Raw genomic sequence first — 20787 nt, forward strand, 5'->3', positions numbered from 1 at the left:
TTCCCTTACCTGACAAGAATTTATCATGATTTAGATTAGATTAGATTAGACTTAGTGTGGAAACAGGCCCTTCGGCCCAACAAATCCACACCGACCCGCCGAAGCGCAGCCCACCCATTCCCCTACATTTACCCCTTACCTAACACTACGGGCAATTTAGCATGGCCAATTCACCTGACCCTGCACATCTTTGGACTGTGGGAGGAAACCGGAGCACCCGGAGGAAACCCACTCAGACACGGGGAGAACGTGCAAACTCCACACAGTCAGTCGCCCGAGGTGGGAATTGAACCCGGGTCTCTGGCGCTGTGAGGCAGCAGTGCTAACCATTGTACCACCGTCAGATCAAACAAATTGTCTTACTGAATAGTACAGTAGCTCTTGGGCTGAATGGTCTGCTCTTAATTCATTTGTTTGCATGTGCAAGGAATGGAAGGCATTTTAGTTCTCATGGTCATTTGCAATGATCCAATGACAGGCCTTTGGATTGTATCTTTGCTTTCCAGTCTGTATTTTCACCATATATCTCCTGCCTTCCTTAATTTTCTGCCTTCTGCACATCTTTCACTTTCTTTTGCATCATCGGAATTAATTCAGGGGAGGATAATTTAAATCTAGCTCTAATGAGGAAAGTGAAGGTTCCCTCATTCTGAAATACAACTGGGTGGTAAAATGGACATTATTTTATTTCTGAGGTGCCCAGCAATCAAAAGACAAACAAAAGAATTTCACACAAACCAAACTCCAAGCAAATAGATATAATGTGAATGCTGTTTCTCTAGTAGTTACTCAGCCTCCAACTGGTGCTCCACTTTTATCGGTCAGTGACACTTTCCTTCCTGATTCAAGGTCAAATGATGGAGCATAACTATAGGACCAAACTCAATCTAGCTCCACAATCCAAAAAGAACAGAAAAGGATCACAATTGTTAAGGATCACACCATTTTCCAGCTGAGATGTGAAAACGATCTCCTCTCTATTTGTTCAAGTTGGCACTAAACATCCCATGGCAGAGTTAAGTCAGAGCAAAGGTGTTCACAGTGTCTAAAAGCTGCAATCCTCCATCAAGCAACAAACAGATTTGACTGCTCATTCATTTCATTGCCATCAATGGGACAAAGCTGGTATAAAATAGCACTTCATTGTCAAAACCGAACAGAAATCATGTATTCCAGCAGTAATCAATTGTAGATCAGGTTTTAGGAAAAATGGCATTTTGTCAAATCGCTTATTTTTACATGAGGGGTGACCTCATCGAGGTTTATAAAATCATGAAGGGTATGAATAGGATAAATAGATAGTCTTTTCCCTGCAGCGGGGGAATCCAGAACTAGAGAGCATAGGTTTAGGGTGAGAAGGGAAAGATATAATAGAGACCTAAGGAGCAACTTTTTCACGCAGGAGTGGTGCATTATGGAATGAGCTGCTAGAGGAAGTGGTAGAGGCTGGTACAATTGCAACATTTAAGAGGCATCTGGATAGGTGCACAAATAGGATGGGTTTGGAGGGATATGGGTCGGTTGCTGCGAGGTGGGACTAGATTGGGGTTGGGATATCTGGTTGGCATGGACGGGTTGGACCGAATGGTCTGTTTTCGTGCCGTACATCTCTAATGACTCCATTTCATAATTTTACTCCTAGTCAGTTAACCTAGCATTACAGCTTGCTCTTTCATATTATTCAAGTCTGACAATAAACAATTGGCAAAACAACAATCCCAAAATCCCCCTCCCACTAATTTTTAATTCCAGTTTTTACCACTAGAAACGAAGGTAGAAATTTTAGTCCACACACGTTGCTAACTATTTCTCATTACTCTGATCCAGCTATTTGCCCAGAAGGTTGAAGCCATCAGTGAAGCAGAAAAGTCTGCATCATCCCTTAAACACATCAAAGTCATTGGAATGCCCTTCTTCCTTCATTCCCAAAGAAATCCGATTGCAGAGTAAATGGAAATTGCAAAGCTCACCTTGGTGAGGAAGTTTCTTTTTTTGGCACATTTAGGTGGAACAGAGATGGAGCAAGGCAGACAGCCAGGTTTCCAGCAGTCATTTGGTTCTCTTGCACTGATGCAATGTCACTCAAGAAGTATAATAGTGACTGAAGCACCTCACGATTCTCATCTGGCAACAGCACAATTGCAGCTTGAAGGGCTTGGAGGCGTTGGTCCTTTGGCACATCTGAGACACACAAAAGGAGGAGTCACACGTTCTTGCTCATTTAACATTTTTTAAATTCTGAACAAAACTCCTACTGCAGTCTTAAGTGTAATAAAATGCACTAACTTCACATAAAAAAATTATGTCCATATTCTTTAATTTATTCATGGAAGATGTCGTCACTGGCAAGGCCAGAATTTATTATCCACCCACAATTGCTTATGAGATGCAACCAAATAGCTTGGCAGACAACAGAGAGTAGTTATGAGTCAACCACATTACTGTGAATCTGTAGTTACATACAGGCCAGATCAAATAGACAGACTTAGGAAGACGTTAATGAACCAGTTATATTTTTGCAGCAATCCAATAGCTTAGTGGTCAATCTAACTGATATTAGCTTTTTTTACATTTCAGATTTCTTTCGTGTACTGAATTTAAATTCCCCAGTTGTCATGACCAGATTAAAATGCATGTCCCAGGGGCTAATGGTCCATTTATCTGGACTAGCAATCCAAAACAGCACTGTAGCAGCTTCCCAAGCTTCTCTGACAACATCTCGCAAACTCATGATCTCTACCATTTCAGTAAAAAGCCATAGACATGAGAACACCATGACCTCAAAGTTTCCCTATAGGTCTAACCTAGTTTGGAAATACTTCCATGTTTCTTCATTAACAATGGTTCAAACCTTGGAATTTGTGACCAAACAAATATCATTAAGAGTAACTTTATCAGCCAAACCAGTAATTAAAAGATGGCTTTGTCCCATCATCTTCAAGAGCAATGAGGAATCACAATAAATAGACATCCTGTCAGTGACACTACATCACGTAAATGAATAAAAATCTCATGAAAATAACTGCAACACATGCCATTAGCATAATTGTAAACATCACATTAAGCAGGAGATTGTGTTTAGTTCTTGAGAGTTACAGCACCTCAAAAACAAGTACTGTTCATAGTGGTACGGTAACCTGTTGATGATCTAAATCGGTAAACACTCATTGGGAGCGACAGGTTCTTGGTCTCACCATCAAAAACAGCTCAACCTCAGGGATCTGGACAGCAAAGCAAGTTAAGCACTGGAATTATGAAAAATTGCAAGACCATTCATGACTGTCAAGAATTTCAGTGTCAGTGAAGATCTTCAGAAGTGTGGGAAACAAGGCAAAATTCTGCACAGCAAGTTCCCACAAACAGCACTGGAATAATGACCAAATAAGTGGTTTCTGAAGTATTGAATTACTAAATATTGTTCAGGATATCAAATGATACCTTCCTATACCACTTCAATATACTGCCGTGGGATCTTTTATATTCTTCCGAGGGGTCAAATTGTACTTTAGTTTAATATTTCATCCTAAAGATGCCATCTGAATGTAGTCCTCCTTGAGTTTTGTGCAGAAGTCCTGGAAACTGCTATCACTGAGTCACAGCTGATACACAACAGCTCTGAGTTATGATAGCCAGCTGAACTGGCAGAATGGAATATTCTTGACCATGTGATCGACATGAACGGAGTATCTCATTGTACTGAATCATCGCAACACAGTTTCTAGTGAGCATGGTCCAATTGAAAAATTTGGCAGTAAATGAACATTTCTTTCATAAAGTAGCAAGTCCAAAATGGAAATCTCATTCTGGCACAAAAGGCACATTCTTGTTTCAAAGTAAAGGAAGCTTTACTCTGCAGCTTCCTGAATTATGCTCAGCATAAATATACTTACATTGACTCTTGGTAATCTAAATTAAACAGGATTTTATTCCTCAGCACCATAATATAAGTTGCTTACTGAGAATACATTACAATACATAACAAAGACAATGGGAAGATGTATATTTTTCCTATTTCACTCACATTGATAGATCTGCAAAAAGGTTTCTGTCAGCTTGTTGGTGAAAATAGGCTCTGGAAGGTCCCGGAAATATTGCTTTAACATGTCTGCTACATCAAATGCTGACTGACCGTGGTAATTAACATTGTCAGGGCTGCTTTCACTCATTTGCCTCAGAGTTTGGATTCGGGATTTTACACCTGACTTCCTGAAGATGCCAACCTGTTTAGAAGACAAAAAGAAATGTCTCTTTCCAATACATACATTTCAAATCATTCCTGAGTAGGAGATTTTTCAAATATATAACAATGGGCAACATTAATTTCAGAAGAGTTAATGGACATCCAGTCATTACAACAGGAAGGGCATGCTGAAAGATTGCAAAGAACCTTCCATGCGAAATAAATTAGCCAGTAGTATATCAGAATCAAATGTCGAAACCGGTCACAGGGAATAAAAGGACACAACCTAAACCAAAGATTAGGGGGCTTGGCACTTTCATCCTCATCAGTGACTGCACCAGTCCAGGAGACAGCTGGAGGAAGCAGAGTTATTTTAAGCCCTGTATAAAAAGGTGCAAGTAGCATTTGGGAAAAGTGAATTCTAAAACTAAGTACAGGAGATAATTAGCTTACTCTATCTTAGCCACTTCTTTATTGGTTTAGCACTAGCTGTTCCTTTTTAAATTGTGATGGGAATATACCAGACAAAAACGATAAGATAAACCACAACTTAAAGCAGGTACCTGAATAAATACAACATACCAATGGCCAGCCTCACTGTGTCAGGCCATTTCTGAGATTCTGCAGCTGCTTTAAGCAGTGAAACTACTAAATTCAATACACTGCTCCATCTGATAACAGATAATTGCCTGCTCTTTACGGAAAAGGCGAATTATTTCCGGCTGTTTCTCAAAGTAATTTCTCTCAGCTCCTCCTCTGGTCTTTGTAACTCACTCATTAGCTGGACTCTAAGATGCACATATCCAAATCTCAATCTGGATCATTCACTGCTCAGCCATTTGAAGATAAAAGAGTTTAACCTAATGAGGCCTTTACAGTGGGTGACCTTACAGAGGTTTATAAAATCATTAGGGGCATGGCTAGGGTGAATAGCCAAGGTCTTTTCCCAGGACTATGCTAAAGGAGAGAGGGGAAAGATTTTGAGGAGGACCTGAGGCGTAACTTTTCCACGCAGAGGGTGGTGCGTGCATGGAATGAGCTGCTGGAGGAAGTGGTACAATGTCAACATTTAAAAAGGCATCTGGATGGATATATGAATAGGAAGGATTTAGAGGGATATGAGTGATAATGCTGGCAAACGGGACTAGGTCAAATTGGGATGTCTGATCAGCACAGATGAACTGGACCGAAGGGTTTGTTTCCATGCTGTGTGGCTCTGACTCTATGACATTTCTGTCCTCCCGCCAAACGTAGCTCATGACTTACTGACAGTGAAGATTGTTCAATTCATACCCAACACTTACAGAAGTACAGACATTGGAAAAGCACAAGCTGCACCACTGCACAATTTCATTAAGAAATTTTCACCAGAATCTTGTCCAGTGTGAAACAAAGGTGTCAGCAATGTAATGTTATCAGTGTTTATTGAATCTTTAAGGAACAGCTATAACTATTAATATATTTCCCAGAACTCCCTACAATTATTGTCATAATTTTGCTGACCTTCCAGGAATATTGAATTTCTTGGGGTCCCACTGAAACCCTATTTAAGAATATCCTCTTCATGTTGCACAGAATAGGAATCTTTGAATGATCATAGAATCTCTACAGTGTGGAATCAGGCCCTTTGTCCCAACAAGTTCACACTGACCCTCCGAATAGTAACCCATGCAGACCCATTCCCCTACCCTATTATCCTATATTTAACCCTGACTAATGCATCCAACCTACATCTCCCTGAACACTATGGGAAATTTAGCACAGCCTATTCACCTAACCTGCACATTTTTGGAATGTGGGAGGAAACCAGAGCACCCATGCAGACACTGGGAGAAGGTGCAAACTCCACACAGACAGTTGCCAGATGTTGGAATCTAACCCGGCCCCTAGCACTGTGAGGCAGCAGTGCTAGCCACTGTCCCATCCCTCAAAGAGCATCCTACCCCATCCCTGCAACCACCATGACTAATCCACCTAACCTGCATATCTTTGGACTGTGGAAGGAAATCCAGGCAAACACGGAGGAGAATGTGCAAACTTCACACAGACAGTCACCCAAGACTAGAATTGAACCCAGGATTCTGGTGCTGTGAGTCAGCAGTGTTAACCGCTGAGCCATCGTGCCACCCTAGTGGCAAAAGTGTCAAATACTGACAACACTAACAAAAACAGATCTCAAAAATCCAGAACTTATCTGACTATCTGAGATGTCAGTCTCTTCACAGACCCCCACTGGTTCAAGGATCCAGCAAGAAAACCTCTCTAAACCTCATGGTATCCAGTTCTGAGTAATATTGAGGAGGACAAAGTGAGGACTGAAGATCAGAGCCGAGAATGTGGTGTGGGAAAAGCACAGCAGGTCAGGCAGCGTCCGAGGAGCAGGAGGATCGACGGTTCGGGCATAAGCTCTTCATCAGGAATGAGGTACATTGATTCAATGTTTACCAAAGAGAAATTTTTCGGGCACATTACAACAGGTTCAGATTTGCATCAGAACATTCAAACACACCTGGCCCATGCACTGGCTGCGTAGATAGCGCATGGCTTGCTGGATGCTTTGAGGGAGTGGTTGACCTGACCTCTTCACATTTACAATTGGTGGAACACCAAACACATACTTGCTTCTGTAATCTGGTTCCTTGCTCCTTTTCATGAACTTGGGAACACCCCTGTGAAAGAGCACAAGAGTTAATAATGCACCAAAGGCTGTCCATTGATAACATTTAAAAGTAAAATTACAATAAGTCTAATCATTGACAAATTCCACTTAAAATCTACTTTGTTTTTGATGAATTTTCCCTCAGCCTCATGATCGCCTCAGGGGCAGCACAGTGGCTCAGCGGTATGCAGGGTCCCTCACAGTAGCAGGGTCCCAGGTTCGATTCCAGCCTCGAGCGACTGTGTGTGGAGTTTGCACATTCTCCTCGTGTCTACGTGTGTTTCCTCCAGGTGCTCCGGTTTCCTCCCACAGTCCAAAGATGTGCAGATCAGGTGAATTGACCATGCTAAATTGCCCATAGTGCTAGGTGATTAGTCAGAGGGAAATTGGTCTGGGTGGGTCGCTCTTCGGAGGGTCGGTGTGGACTGGTTGGGCCGAAGGGCCTGTTTCCACACTGTAGGGAATCTAATCTAATCTAACTAACAGGTGAATTTAATCCTTTGGACAGTGTCTCCAAAAAATTCTTTGTTGCATTTTCTATTTTTTTTCTCAAAATTATTCATTTCTCCTAAATTCCAATAAATTGGGTTCAAATCCCTTCCTAGCCAAGCACTGGGTGGATATCCATTCAGGGTGAGCCAAGGTCAGATTTGTGTCTGCACCAGAAAGAAAGTGGAGCACAGCAGCAGGCCTGTGTAACCCAATGATTTGATGGAAGCAGAAACAAAAATATTCCTTTTGTCATGTCAGCAGCTCGACCTGAATGGATTCAATGAACATTGAAATATAATAATATGCACATTTCTAGGAGAAGTTAGTCAGTTCTACAGTCAATAGCCATGAAGTATATACTTGGGTACGATGTTTGAAGCTAAAAGTTTGCTTAACTATTATTAATATAGTTGACCAATCTTAAGTTGATGTAGACTCATTACACAAGTATGTGCTTCTTCTGCTCAAGACTTATTTGTGGTTAATTCTTCACCATTCAATATTATTAATCTCTCCAGACAAGTATTATAGGAGGGGTATCGGTGGCAGCATATTTACCCAAAGAAGATTCCATCACAATGAACTACCAGTAAGCAGCTCTTTGCAGTTAACATTGACTTAAGTTTGTCTGAGGGTCCCAATGTAATGCTCAACATCAACTTTTTACATCTAGTGTTCCTCCTCTGTAACTACTAAGGAACTGAAATAGGATCTTGACTATCCCAGTCAAGATTAGAGTGGTGCTGGAAAAGCACAGCAGGTCAGGCAGCATCCGACGAGCAGGAAAATCGATGTTTTGGGCAAAAGACCTTCATCAGGAATGAGGCTGGGAGCCTTGGGGGTGGCCTTGTAGAGAGAGCTTTGAATATCCCATTCTACTTCATGAACATCTGAACTCTGTTCCAGCACCTACCACAGTTCACCAATTCTTTTTCACCCCTTTCTGACTTCAAGAGAAAAGTGATGAGGTTCTTGGCGAGTGGAAAATTTATCAATCATTTTGCAGTGCTACCAAAGTTGAATTCCACACCCTACATCTTGCTTTCAGCTTTTGATTTCTGTATCCGGTCCTCCAGTTCCGGTTTTGCTTTCCAAGTCCCTTCCCTTTGTTTCCCTTTCTTCACAGTATACCATTCTTTTGTTTTTGCACAAAGAATTTCAATCTGTTTCCACCCTTTGTAAGCTTTTAGAACAATTCAACCATAGCCCCCAGCCCCACGACAAAGCTCATTTTCCATATTTCCTCTCCTTCTCACTGCTGTCATATGATATAACCTACATCCATTCCCACAGCTGCAAGGAGGAAACCATCTGCAAAGTTTGGAAGACCAAAGGCTGCAATTGGACTACCTCCAAGACCTGTGGATTCCTGCTATTGTGTATTTTTTGTCTGGTTACAGTAAGTGTGACAAGACAACAGTAGGGTTCACATCCAATCGGATGTTTTTTTATCTTCAAAGGAAACATTAAGGATGAATCATCTTGATCACTAGGATGCAGTTCAGTAACAATGCATAGCCAGCTCCTGAAACTACTAAACAAATTCTAGTTATTGAATGCCCAAGGGAGGTGCTATTTTGGCAGTTTACTAATGCAAATTATCTGATTTTACTTCAGCTCCAAGGTCACAAGTTCAAATTTCAATGAACACCAATGGGTTGTTTGACATGAAACATGGATCAAGATTCTATCAGAGGCAGAGTCACCTCTACACCTTTCCCAGACATTTCCTGGAGGCTGGATTCACATCTTTAAAAGGAAGGAGTCTTGCAGCTTATTTTTCATCTGACCTGATGACCAAAGCATGAGAGAAAGCAACAAAACAACTATCTCATAATACCTCAGATAAATATAACAGAACAAAGCCACCACTGAAGTTTTTCATGACTATACTGTATTGAATGAAATCATATCAGTTGGGGTGATTATGAAAGTACTATAACTGATTAAGCAGAGCAGGAAAAATATAACCAGATGCCTTCACCTTATCATTTTGCTGAGAACGGTGCCTGCATGACATTTCTGAATAGAGGTGTGCACATTGAGTATTTAGCAGTTTCATAGATGGGATTGCCCTAAGGTTCTGATGGCCTTTATAACAGAGATTGATTATTGATAATCAACTAGCCAATTTTCTGCACTAGATGCTAGTCTACATGGGTCTTTTGACCATCTGTTTTTCTACAAAGAAACCACTTATAACCAATCACATTTCAGCCTGTGACACACTGATTTTCCGTTCCTTTACATGCATTTATCTGCTTGCTAGATTTTTGTTACAGACTATTAATACTGTCTGTAATAGGTAGTCAATACGTCACTTTTCACATCTGCTTTGAAAGGCATACAGTTAATACCTAATCAGAATTAGTAACAGGCCTAGCTCTGTCACATAGTGCAAGCAGTGAAGAGATAAACATTGCAATTTCTCTCTGGGCTACAGAGCCCACAAGAACAAGACAAATGCAGCAAATGAGAAAGCTGAATCCCTGTCTTATCTGTATTAATCTTGGGTACTGACCAGTTCCAGCCCTGCTTATTGCGGACAGCGTATCTTTCCATGATGGCAGTCAGACGCAATAAAGAGAATCGTTGCAGAAGGTTGAGCTGAGCTGCCGACTGTCTATTGATTTCCAAAGAAGCAGAGTTCAGGCTTGGACGGTGAGAGTTCTGGAAACTGTGCCAGCGGAGCTTTCTGGGGAACAAAAATGCAGCTATTAAGTCAGGACACCAAATACCAAGGCTACCAACACATGCAAGATACTCAGGATCAAACTGCCAGCATAAGTTTCACAAGACAACAATGCAAAACCCTGCCTTACGTACTCTAACATGGTCAGAGAAAAGCTCCAATTTAAATATTCCAAGTGAGAATCCTGAATCATTACAGGGGACAAAGAAGTCACAGATTGTAGCAACACCAGCTTTAAGACAGACTGCCACAAAGTTTTTCAGTTCCTTTCGAAAAGGGATCTATTTCTTTCTTTCCCCTAGGCATTATCTAACACTCAACTAACGTCCAAACCAGCTTATTTTCACATTACATTTTGCTATTGCACCCCATTGTTATGTTTAATTCACCTCTTGCAGATGTTAATGGAAAGTGAATTGCTGGCAGCATGGTGGCTCAGTGGTTAGCACTGCCGCCTCACAGTGCCAGGGACCCAGATTTGATTCCAACCTCGGGCGACTGTATGGAGTTTGCACATTCACTCTGTCTGCGTAGGTTTCCTCCAGGTGCTCCGGTTTTCTCCCACAATCCATAGATGTGCAGATTAGGTGAATTGTCCATGCTAAATTGCCCATTATGTCCGTGAATGTGTAAGTTAGGTGCAGTAGTCAGGGGTAAACGTAGAAATAGGGTAGGTGAACGGGTTTGGGTGGGAGGGGCAGTGGGAACCTGTTGGACCGAAGGGCCTGTTTCCAGACTGTAGGGATTTTATGATTCAAAAGAGTTCTGAAGAATGCCAGAATCATTGTACTCCTGTTGCAATACATGTCTGACCAAGCTTTGGGAACGGAAGAGAGTGTAAATGTATGAGTTGCATCAAGGCGCCATGTGCTTATTTAATAACCTTGCAAGTTTAGAAGCCATGATCACAATAATTAACTATGAACTCTGCTCACTTTATAAACACACAGGCTACATGGAGGATCAGTACTTGGACCCAAGCTACTTATAAAGACATTGAGTAGAAAACTAAACAAGCCTTATAACCTTCTAGATTTGACTGGGAGAACAGTACAACCACTCATGCAGATACAGAAATCTCAATGGCCAAAAAACTCAGTAAGCAATCAGAATTCTAGGGGTTACCATTGATCAGAAACTAAACTGGTCTAGCCATATAAACAATGACTACAAGAGTAGGTCAGATGCTAGGACTCCTACAACAAATAGCTCACCTCCTGACTCACAAAGCCTGTCCACTATGTACAAGTCAAGTCAGGAGTGTGATGGAATCGCCCCCACTTGCCTGAAAAGGGTGCACCTCCAACGAGAAGCTTGCCACCATCCAGGACCCCCAAAGTCCGACTGACTGACACCACATCCACAAGCATCCACTCCCTCCACCTCCAATGCTCAGGAGCAACAGTGCGTGCTTTCTACAAGATGCAAAAATTCACCCAGGCACTTTGGAAACACCTTTAAATCCATTACTAACATTTAGCAGGGTAGCAGATACATGGGTACAACATGTCATGCAAATTCTACTCCAAGCCACTCATCATCCAGACTTGGAAATACCTTCCTGTTCCTTCATTAATACTGAGTCAAAATCCTGGAACTCCCTCCCTGTCAGCACTGTGGGTCTACCTACAGCAAATGGACAGCAGTAGCTCATGATGAAAGGTCTCCAATATCTTCCAGGGCATTAGGGATAGACAATAAATTCTGGCCTCATCAACAAAAGCCATACCCCATGAATTAATAAAATTTCACTGAGCTGCAGTTGCTGCCCCATTACCACAAGAGCTAACTCAATCTTAATCTGCACTAGCTTTTATCCATCCGCAACAATTAATTCCATCTCTTTTCTTATGCAGCATCCAGCAAAACACTGCAAAGAGGCCAGTATTGGAGATCCTCAGCTCCACCTCCAAAAGAGGAAGCTACTGAATGCTCAGAAGATCCATTGACATGTTTGGAAGGGAGATCTCTAGTCTCCCAACAGCCATCTTTATATGGCCTAATAACTTTGGAAGGAGGCAGGAAACAGTACTCATATGGAAGAGTCAGGGCTGTACCCAGGATACCTTCAAGAGAGTTGCGACCATGATGATCACTGGAATGGGACTGCCATCCAGTCCTTCAAAGTAGAAGTTCTCACCAGTAGACAACACAGTTTGGAGGTAACAAACCAGAACCCCCTTAAATCAACATTAATACAGCATAGCAGACAGTCAAAGAAAATGACAGCAAGCCTGTATATGCCTGATCCCATCATTCTCTATTACCTCCATGGTCAAACTTCACCTGCCTCTGCTCCTTCTGTAGTCTGTACAGCAGTGATTGGAAGTTGTTGGTCCAGCTGGTCTTGGTGACAAAAGTTAAATTATAGAATCCCTACACTGTGTAAAAACAGGCTATTCAGCCCTTCGAGTTCACGCTGACCCTCTGAAGAGCATCCCACTCAGACCTACTCCCAACCCTATTCCCTGTAACCTTACATTTACCATGTCTAATCCACCTAACTTGCACATCCCTGGACACTTCTAGAAATTTAGCATGACCAATCCACCTAACCCGCACATCTTTGGACTGTGGGAGGAAACCTGATGAAAACAGTCCAAACAAGAATGCACACAGACACAGACAGTCGCCAAGGGTGGAATCGAACCCAGATCCCTGGCACTGAGTCACCACACCACCCTGATTGGAACAGCAATTGTTACTATTTCAAAGTTTTCTTTGGAATAGTACCAAAGCCAAAATGACACCAATGACAGCATGGTCTACAAAGTCAGTAAGCAGATAATTAGCCAGAAACATTAGCAATATAACAAATTTATGAAAGGAACTCCTGAGTTCTCAAATCCATAACTTTGTTGCCTCATGTTATGCCCACAGTGGCATGAAGGTTTGTCAAGGCGGCCAGTATTATGGTTTGTGGAGAGTTCAGTCATGTGACCTTATTCAATCACATTTTACAACCAAACTTTTCAAGCAACATTGGGAGTACATTTTCACCACTAAGCCACCATGATAACACCTACCCACTTCCCCTCACCGACTCCTTAAGAAATAAAAGCCAAATCTAGCCCATATCATAGGCCATGTCCTTGAATACTTACAAATCAATGCTCAATGAAATATAATTAGGAAATGGAAACTTTGGCTTCAATTTTTAAATGCTTATTCTCATTGCAGTTGATATGACGAGGTAATTATTGAGCACAATGTAATTATGATGGTTAGAGACAACTTTTTTTAAAATTTTGTTTCCCCACCCCCCGAAGAGGTGTAAAATGAAGCCAGGTGAATGGCATTACTGAAGTAATGGAGGCATGATTACTGCAGGACCTTCAATTCCATGAGTATTATTCTTCCCCTAAGAAAAGCAATTTATTCCACACACTTTCCATGAACTGACAGTCATTTTGAGTATTGTTGGGTGCAGCTGACTTTCAATTTATCACATCAATTCCCAACTTTGTTTTGGTGCAAGTGATTTGCACGTTCTACTTGCGATGCATAAAGTCCCCTCCCATCCTTCATGCTCCCTTTTGTCTCACTATTCCTGTGGCTCCTGAGAGCTTTTAACCATCCCTCCCAATCCCCCTCACTCACCATTTCCAATTAGCCTTGTGTATAATTAATATATGCCCACTTTACCCACAAAGCTTTTGACTTTGGAATTTTGCTTCACATTTCTGGCCTTCTATCAAGAGGCTAGTTGCTAGAGTGTGTTGGAACCCCTGTCCATTCCAGAACGGAGTTCCTCTCCAACTTACTGAGGTCCCAGCCTATTTTCAATTGTCCCTATCACAGTCACCATTCCTTCCGTACCCCAGTACACTAAAGCCTTGAGTTAGCCATTTTATCAGAGGATACTATGGACTGCTCCCTAATGAGCCTCCTGACCATTACTGATGAAACACTTGAGGCCACATCCCAGACTTACATGGTTGGACAGCCCTGACTGACCCTAATTCACTATCTGGACTGGCATCTCAACAGCATCTTAAACGCCCAACTTGTAATCCACCAACTACAAGGATGTTGCCAGGGTTGGAGGATTCGAACTATAGGGAGAGATTGAATAGGCTGGGGCTGCTTTCCCCTGGAGCATCAGAGGCTGAGGGTGACCTTATAGAGGTTTATAAAATCATGAGGGACATGGATAGGATAAATAGACAAAGTCTCTTCCTTGGGTAAGGGGAGTCCAGAACTAGAGGTGAAGATATAAAAGAGACCTAAGGGGCAACTTTTTCATACAGAGGGTGGGATGTGTATGGAATGAGCTGCCAGAGGAAATGGTGGAGGCTGGTACAATTGTAACATTTAAAAGACATTTGGATGGGTATATGAATAGGAAGGGTTTGGAGGGATATGGGCAGGTGCTGGCAGATGGGACTAGATTGGGTTGGGATATCAGGTCGGCATGGACAGGTTGAACCGAAAGGCCTGTTTCTGTGCTGTACATCTCTATGACTGTGACTCTATGCTTGCACTTGACCGTCAGGACTGACTGCAGCCTGATTTACCAGACAGGAAGGACATGGATCCCCAGATGTGGTAGGATCTGTCACCTGAGTGACTGCAGTCAAACTCCTGGAAACCTCCAGTTAAACAGAGAGTGGCAAGGCAGCAGGTTAAGATGCATCCTGCACTGATGCAGGAGACGTATCTGTCTTCCATGTGCAACAATGCCTGACAGATGCAAGCAAAGTTACATTGGAGATCAGGGACACATGAAGTGTTTGAAGGGACAATGGGGTGCACCGAGTTATGCAGAGAAGAAATATGATACGGTTGTGGTTTGCTGACGCCAACTGGTATGAGAGAAGGTGCAGGGCAATGATAAACATGAAGCCTGCTAGTTTTGGGTCAAAAATATCGCAGACGCTGAAAATCTAAAACAAAACAAAGAATGCTGGAGAAACTCAGTTCTGAAGAATCATACCAGACTTGAAATATTAATTGTATTTCTCTCCCCACAGATGCTACCAAACTTGGGATTTTCTCCAGCATTGTGCTTGTTTCCCCAGCTGAGTTCCTTCCTTCATATTCCAATAGGGAAGGAGCAGCCAATTGCTGTGCCATAATGGATGCTTTCAGCACATGTCAAGATCAGGATCAAGACTTCGTCAAAACATTTTTTACATCTATGTTAATGAATTGATGCAAATTACAGTTATGTAAATCTGTATAAATATTCAGAAAGAATTGGATACAAGAAAGTTTTGCATTCTTAGAGTACATCAGGTCACTCAAAGACTTAAAAATGCTTCAGAGTTCAAGTACAGTGACTTCAGTTCAGATGAAGAATGCAGCAACATTGTTCTTTTAAAATTTGTAAAATTTGTTCTTTTTATATCTGTTTAATAACATAATTCATTTTCAACAGCTTTCATAACATGAGAATGCTGGACAGAGCAAACTGTACTTTGAGAACTTCATCCGAACTACCAGGATCTCAATCTACCATCTTACCGGAGGAATAAAATAGTAATAATCAAATAGAATAGCAATTTCCAGTCATTTTTAAATCAGGGACAATTTTAGTCACAAGTGACATATAGGTAATCATTTCCAATGATACAAAACACAATATCACAATCAGATTTGTCTTTGTGCTGTTAAGTTCTGTCCTGCAAATCTCCCACCAGGTGTTCCTTTTTCGACTCTACCTGACAATATACAATGAGAGAGCTGCAAATTGAAAATTCCCCACTGATGGCACACTATTGTGCACAGTGATCAAAGTACAGTATCTAGTCCTTCTGAAGTTCCCTTTCCCCAGAAAGGAAGGAAAGTTCAGTAAATGAAACATTCAAAAACAGACCACGAGTTTGGATTTCTTCTCTGTGCAGAGATAGCGGATTTCAGTTCAGGCTGGTAAGGACAGTACAGCTAAATTAAGTTCCTTTAGATTAGGATGGTGTGAAATTGCTAGACCATTATGCCCACTCCAAAACAATTCTTCACATGAAAGCTTCAGCGATAGCTTTAGGCTGTTATCTGAGGAACGCATCAGAGGTGACTTCCTCTTCTCCTTATCCAATGCTCACAAAATGTACAATTACAAGCAAGAAATTTGAAAATTAACAATGTTTAAAGATCAGAAATAGTGTTTGATAGCAGACTGGAGAATATCTATTGCCACCTTGGCAGAGATTACCAAATTCAGGACAAACCAGTGCTGAGCAATACACTTCCCCAATCTTTAGGGCTCATTATCACAAGTGGGTGAACAAAATCAAAACATATTGAAAAAGGCTATTTTATTGATGACCCAGATGATAAATCAACAAAGCGTCAGAGATCACTAACCTGTTTGTTCGGGTTAATGAAGCCCCAACTCCAGAATCTCTCCGCTCCCTGATCTCGATCTCTTCAGTTTCAATTAATGAATTCCCAGTACTGTCAAAATCACTTGCAGAGGTCCCCACATCAGACATAGAGCGGTCTTCAAAATTCAGACCTTGCGAAGGAAAAACGGTCTCACCAGTGGAATCAGATTCTGTGTCATTAAATTCTGTGCATACAGTTTTTGACCAGAGGCCCACAGACTCCTGTAACCCATTGACATGCTTTAAAACATCATCTAGTTGTTTGAAGTAGTCCTCACGCCCAACTGCACCATTGTATGGATGAGATTCGGGCACATTATCATAAATACTTCGCTTGCTCCCAATGGAGCTACATGAACCCCTTCGCCCCTGAAACAGAAGCCCTTGAAAGTTATTGATGCTACTACATGCAGACATTCCAAAGGGCAAATTTTCTGATTTCCAGTCCACTAAATGATCACCTGCAGCTGGACAGAGGCTTTCTATGGAAAGGGCTTTGGGGAAGGTCCCTACTTTGTGGTTTGTGGGGACACGGACAACATAGTCTTCATGAGAATAAGGCTCATCTTTTCTATTATGGTTGGAGGCCGTAAGCCCCATTTCATAGTCCTCCAAGTATAGTCCACCATGCATTATGCTGTGGCTGCTTCTGGAGTTGAAGACCTTTGTGTGTCCAGAGTCAACAAGAGATGCAAGATTTGATGGAGATACATCCTTCGCCAAGCCTTTTGCTGGCTCATTAAGTATTTTCAGAGGACTGGTGTTCTGTAAAGGTTCATGGTGCTGTTGTGATACTATCCTGACACTTCTTCGTTCTTTGCTCTTTGAGAGGGCTTTGTCTTTACCCCGAAGAGTTCTAAATCGGAGAGATTCAATTCGCCTCAAAAAGCTCTTAGTCCTGTGTTTTCTGGGGTTCTCCAAGATGTCTAGAGTAGTTTGTGTTCCAGTGGAAACAAAGTTGTCACTTGAGCAATCATTATTCTTTTGTGCTGCTTGAGAATGAACCATCAAAACACTCCCTGGACTTTCCTTTGATTCCAGCTGACTGCCTGAATAATGACCTAACAGCTCCTCTTGGATGCTCCCAGCACTGCCGTTACTGCAATGCTCAGAACAAGGCTCAGGATCACTAAGGTCAGACAGCATACTCTCCCGACTGGCTGATTCCTTCATTGTTGAGCTCAGGACCTCAGCACGGTTCGACAGGAAGTCAACAGTTGTCAACCGAGACCATCTTTTGCTATCTTGCTGAAACGCCCAGCGATCACTGATTGCGCAGAGATCATCTTCTTCCGAATCATTACCCTAGAAAAATAATGCCACAGTAGTTACAATATAGAGTCACATCAGGGGAAAAGGAGAGAAGAAAATCCAGCCTTTAATTGTGTTCTACCTGGTCCCAGATTCCAATTGATACACAAATATTATGCCTTTGCTCTTCAGCAGCAGAGAACACAATCGTACCTCACAGCTTAGTAATATCTGTACCTGACTATTTTGGGAGATAACAGCAATGAAAATCCCATGAAAGTGAGGCCTTTGCACTCATTCCTTTGAATAGTAACAGGTGCAAACTGCTCTGACCTATTTTGTGTCAACTAACTCAAGGAATAGACAAGTATAGTTGAGAAAATTTATTGTTTCTAATATTTTGTACTGCAGTGACTATAAGACGTTTTAGCATGTCCTGAGGTTATAAAATCTATGCAAGCGCTTTTTTTCCCTCAAATTTTTCTTTTGCAGTACATCATGTTCAATACCTTGTTACATTCCACCCCATAGTCTTTTGCAATTGGGTTTTACTTAGTGACACATTGGGGAAACTATCACAAGTCCTCCTTGGATATTTGTCCCTCTCTTTCCTGAACTACTGCAAAATAAAAATCTCTCTGTACCAAACAGCAGGAAGCTCCCCTCCTCCAGGCTGCCACCATAGCATAAATAAAAAAAAGCAGCCGCAGTCAAACCAGAACTTTGACTTTCAGGCCAACATTTTCACACCCACGTGTGGTTTTCCTCTGTTGCACCCTATGGCTAGGCTCAACAGTGTCATCTCATCATCAACTCAGTACAGGACAAACTGAGGCAGGTGCTGAACTCGTGATGCTGCCAGTTAATGTGGAAAACTTTTAGTCACCCAATCTAGCAAATCAAAGAAACACTTGATTAGTTGTAAGTGAGTCAGCAGATTGTACCAGAAACATTATGACCCAGACAAACTCGATCAATCTATGAGTCCTCACATTGGGATTGTTGCCCTATGGGGTGGCACGGTGGCTTAGTGGTTAGCACTGCTGCCTCACAGCGCCAGGAACCTGGGTTTGATTCCCGGCTCGGGCAACTGTCTGTGTGGAATTTGCACGTTCTTCCCGTGTCTGTGTGGGTTTCCTCCCACAATCCAAAGATGTGCAGGTTAGGTGAATTGGCCATGCTAAATTGCCAGTAGTGATGGTTGCGTTAGTCAGAGGTAAATACTATAATCAAGGAATGGGTCTGGTGGATCACTCTTCGGAGGGTCGGTGTGGACTTGTTGGGCCGAAGGGCCTGTTTCCACACTGTAGGGAATCTAATCTAAGGTCTGAAGAGTCACAATAAAATTAACGTTGAGCCTTCCAAATATTTTATTTCAGATCTTCCAACTTTATCATTCAACTATGATCTTTGCTGGAGTTCAACCACTATTGGCAGTTATACGCTATGCCAAAGCTAAACTTAAATGGAACATTTTTACACTGAGACACTAGTCTGGGTGGAAGAACTTCTTGTGGTCTGCAGGAGGATATTGAGCGTACAGCTGGTTACATAACCCAGGGAATAGAGGGAGGGGACGGAGGGGACCTTTAAATAGTTAAGGGATTTTTTTAATTTCAAAAATATACTTCATTCATAAAATTGTTTTGATATCTATACAATTTGTGATGCCATACATACATATACATTCCATTTTTTTACATACAGAGATCAGAATTAATATGTACAAGTCTGTACATTGACCATCCAGGTATGTTACTGAGACGTCAGCGGGGCCCGATTACTGGGTGGGCCCCCTGTTCTTCTTAGGCAGGCAGACCTTACACGCTGGTCTTTCCCCACCGCGCCTTGGCAGCAGCTGCCCCAAGCTTCAGCGCGTAGTCCTAGACCTTGGAATGTGCCAGTCTGCAACACTCAGTCAGGATCAACCCCTTCAGCTGGAAGATCAACAGGTTTCGGACAGACCAAAGAGCACCTTTGACCGAGTTGCTGATCCTCCAGGCACAGTTGATGTTCGTCTCGATGTGCGTCCCAGGGAACAAACCGTAGAGCACGGAGTCCCGTGTCACGGAGCTGCTGGGGACGAACCTCGACAAACACCACAGATTCCTCTCCAGACTTCCTTTGCGTAGGCACATTCCAGAAGGATTAGAAAGTGGAACAGTGACTTTAGGTTAGAAAACAGGACGTGGAGCAGGAGCTCGTTATACTGGTATGAGACTCAAAGAGAGCATGGTCAGAGCGCAGAACACTATAGCTCGAGAGAGACAAAGGCTGAATGAGTGCACTGCCAGAAGTTTGGTTCAAAGCAGAAATTCAATGGTGTTTCCTTTTCAAGTTCAATTTTAGAAATAAAGTTAGATCCAAACAATAGCCTTTAGATTATTTTTCAACCAACTTGTAATGACATGCATGAAGCATAGTGGAACTTCAGCCCAGGCCTTCTGGCTCAGAGACAGGGAGACAATAGCTGTTAAGCTAAAGTAGCCTAAATAAACGAGGTAACTGCCTGACTGTGGGAGTTAGACAAAAAGAATTTCAGTGTTTGATTTCTAAATGGAGTTATGATCACTGGAACTAAGAAGCAATTGCTTAAATCCAGATGAGAAAAGGTATTGCTTGCACCAGTGAGGAAGGGAGCATGGTGAATGCACAGGAGACCTTGGCTGCAGTGAGATGAAGCCAAATCAATATACTGCTGGAAACTCAAAGGGGACAGGAGCGTGTTAACCAAGATTTAGCACAAAAAGCAAACTCTTAAATGAGAGAGAGGATAAAAGGGTGGATTGAGAGGCAGTGAGGCCAGTGATAGAGCAGCATCATGAACCACAGAGTGATGCCTGCTCAAAGAAAGAGCTGATTGGGGAGTAGAACAGGTTAATATTTCTAGCCTTCAAAGTAAAGGGTCTTTAGCTTGTGATGAGATTCCAGGGTTTTCTTCCATTTATTTAAAAGTAGCTCATGTGGTTCTAAGCTTGGTGCGGATAGAAAGGATATGGTTCATGGGGCCCTGGCCCTGGGGCAGAAGGGAGCAGTTTCTGTGGGACACACTTTACTTGAACCATGCTGGGACCTGTACCCTGGCAAACCAAATAACTAGGGTTATAGAGAGGGACTGAAGGAAAGTAAAAAGGTGATGACAAAACTGGTATTAGTCTATAGGACTCAAAGAGTGGCTATACAGTAA

General features: G+C 42.1%; 1 protein-coding gene across 2 annotated transcripts in view; it reads right to left on the reverse strand.

The window, feature by feature from the left end:
• Positions 1 to 20787, reverse strand: part of stard8 (StAR related lipid transfer domain containing 8) — a 173142-nt gene that overhangs the window by 28025 nt on the left and 124330 nt on the right. For both annotated transcript variants that reach the window (XM_072595210.1, XM_072595211.1), the window contains 5 exons: positions 16330 to 17654; positions 9853 to 10026; positions 6690 to 6849; positions 4022 to 4220; positions 1971 to 2181 (listed from right to left, as the gene is read on the reverse strand). In XM_072595210.1, the coding sequence (XP_072451311.1) occupies positions 1971 to 2181; positions 4022 to 4220; positions 6690 to 6849; positions 9853 to 10026; positions 16330 to 17654 (2069 nt within the window). The remainder of the gene's footprint in view (positions 1 to 1970; positions 2182 to 4021; positions 4221 to 6689; positions 6850 to 9852; positions 10027 to 16329; positions 17655 to 20787) is intronic.

This window comes from Chiloscyllium punctatum, chromosome 25 (genome assembly GCF_047496795.1).
Source record: "Chiloscyllium punctatum isolate Juve2018m chromosome 25, sChiPun1.3, whole genome shotgun sequence".
NCBI lineage: Eukaryota > Metazoa > Chordata > Chondrichthyes > Orectolobiformes > Hemiscylliidae > Chiloscyllium > Chiloscyllium punctatum.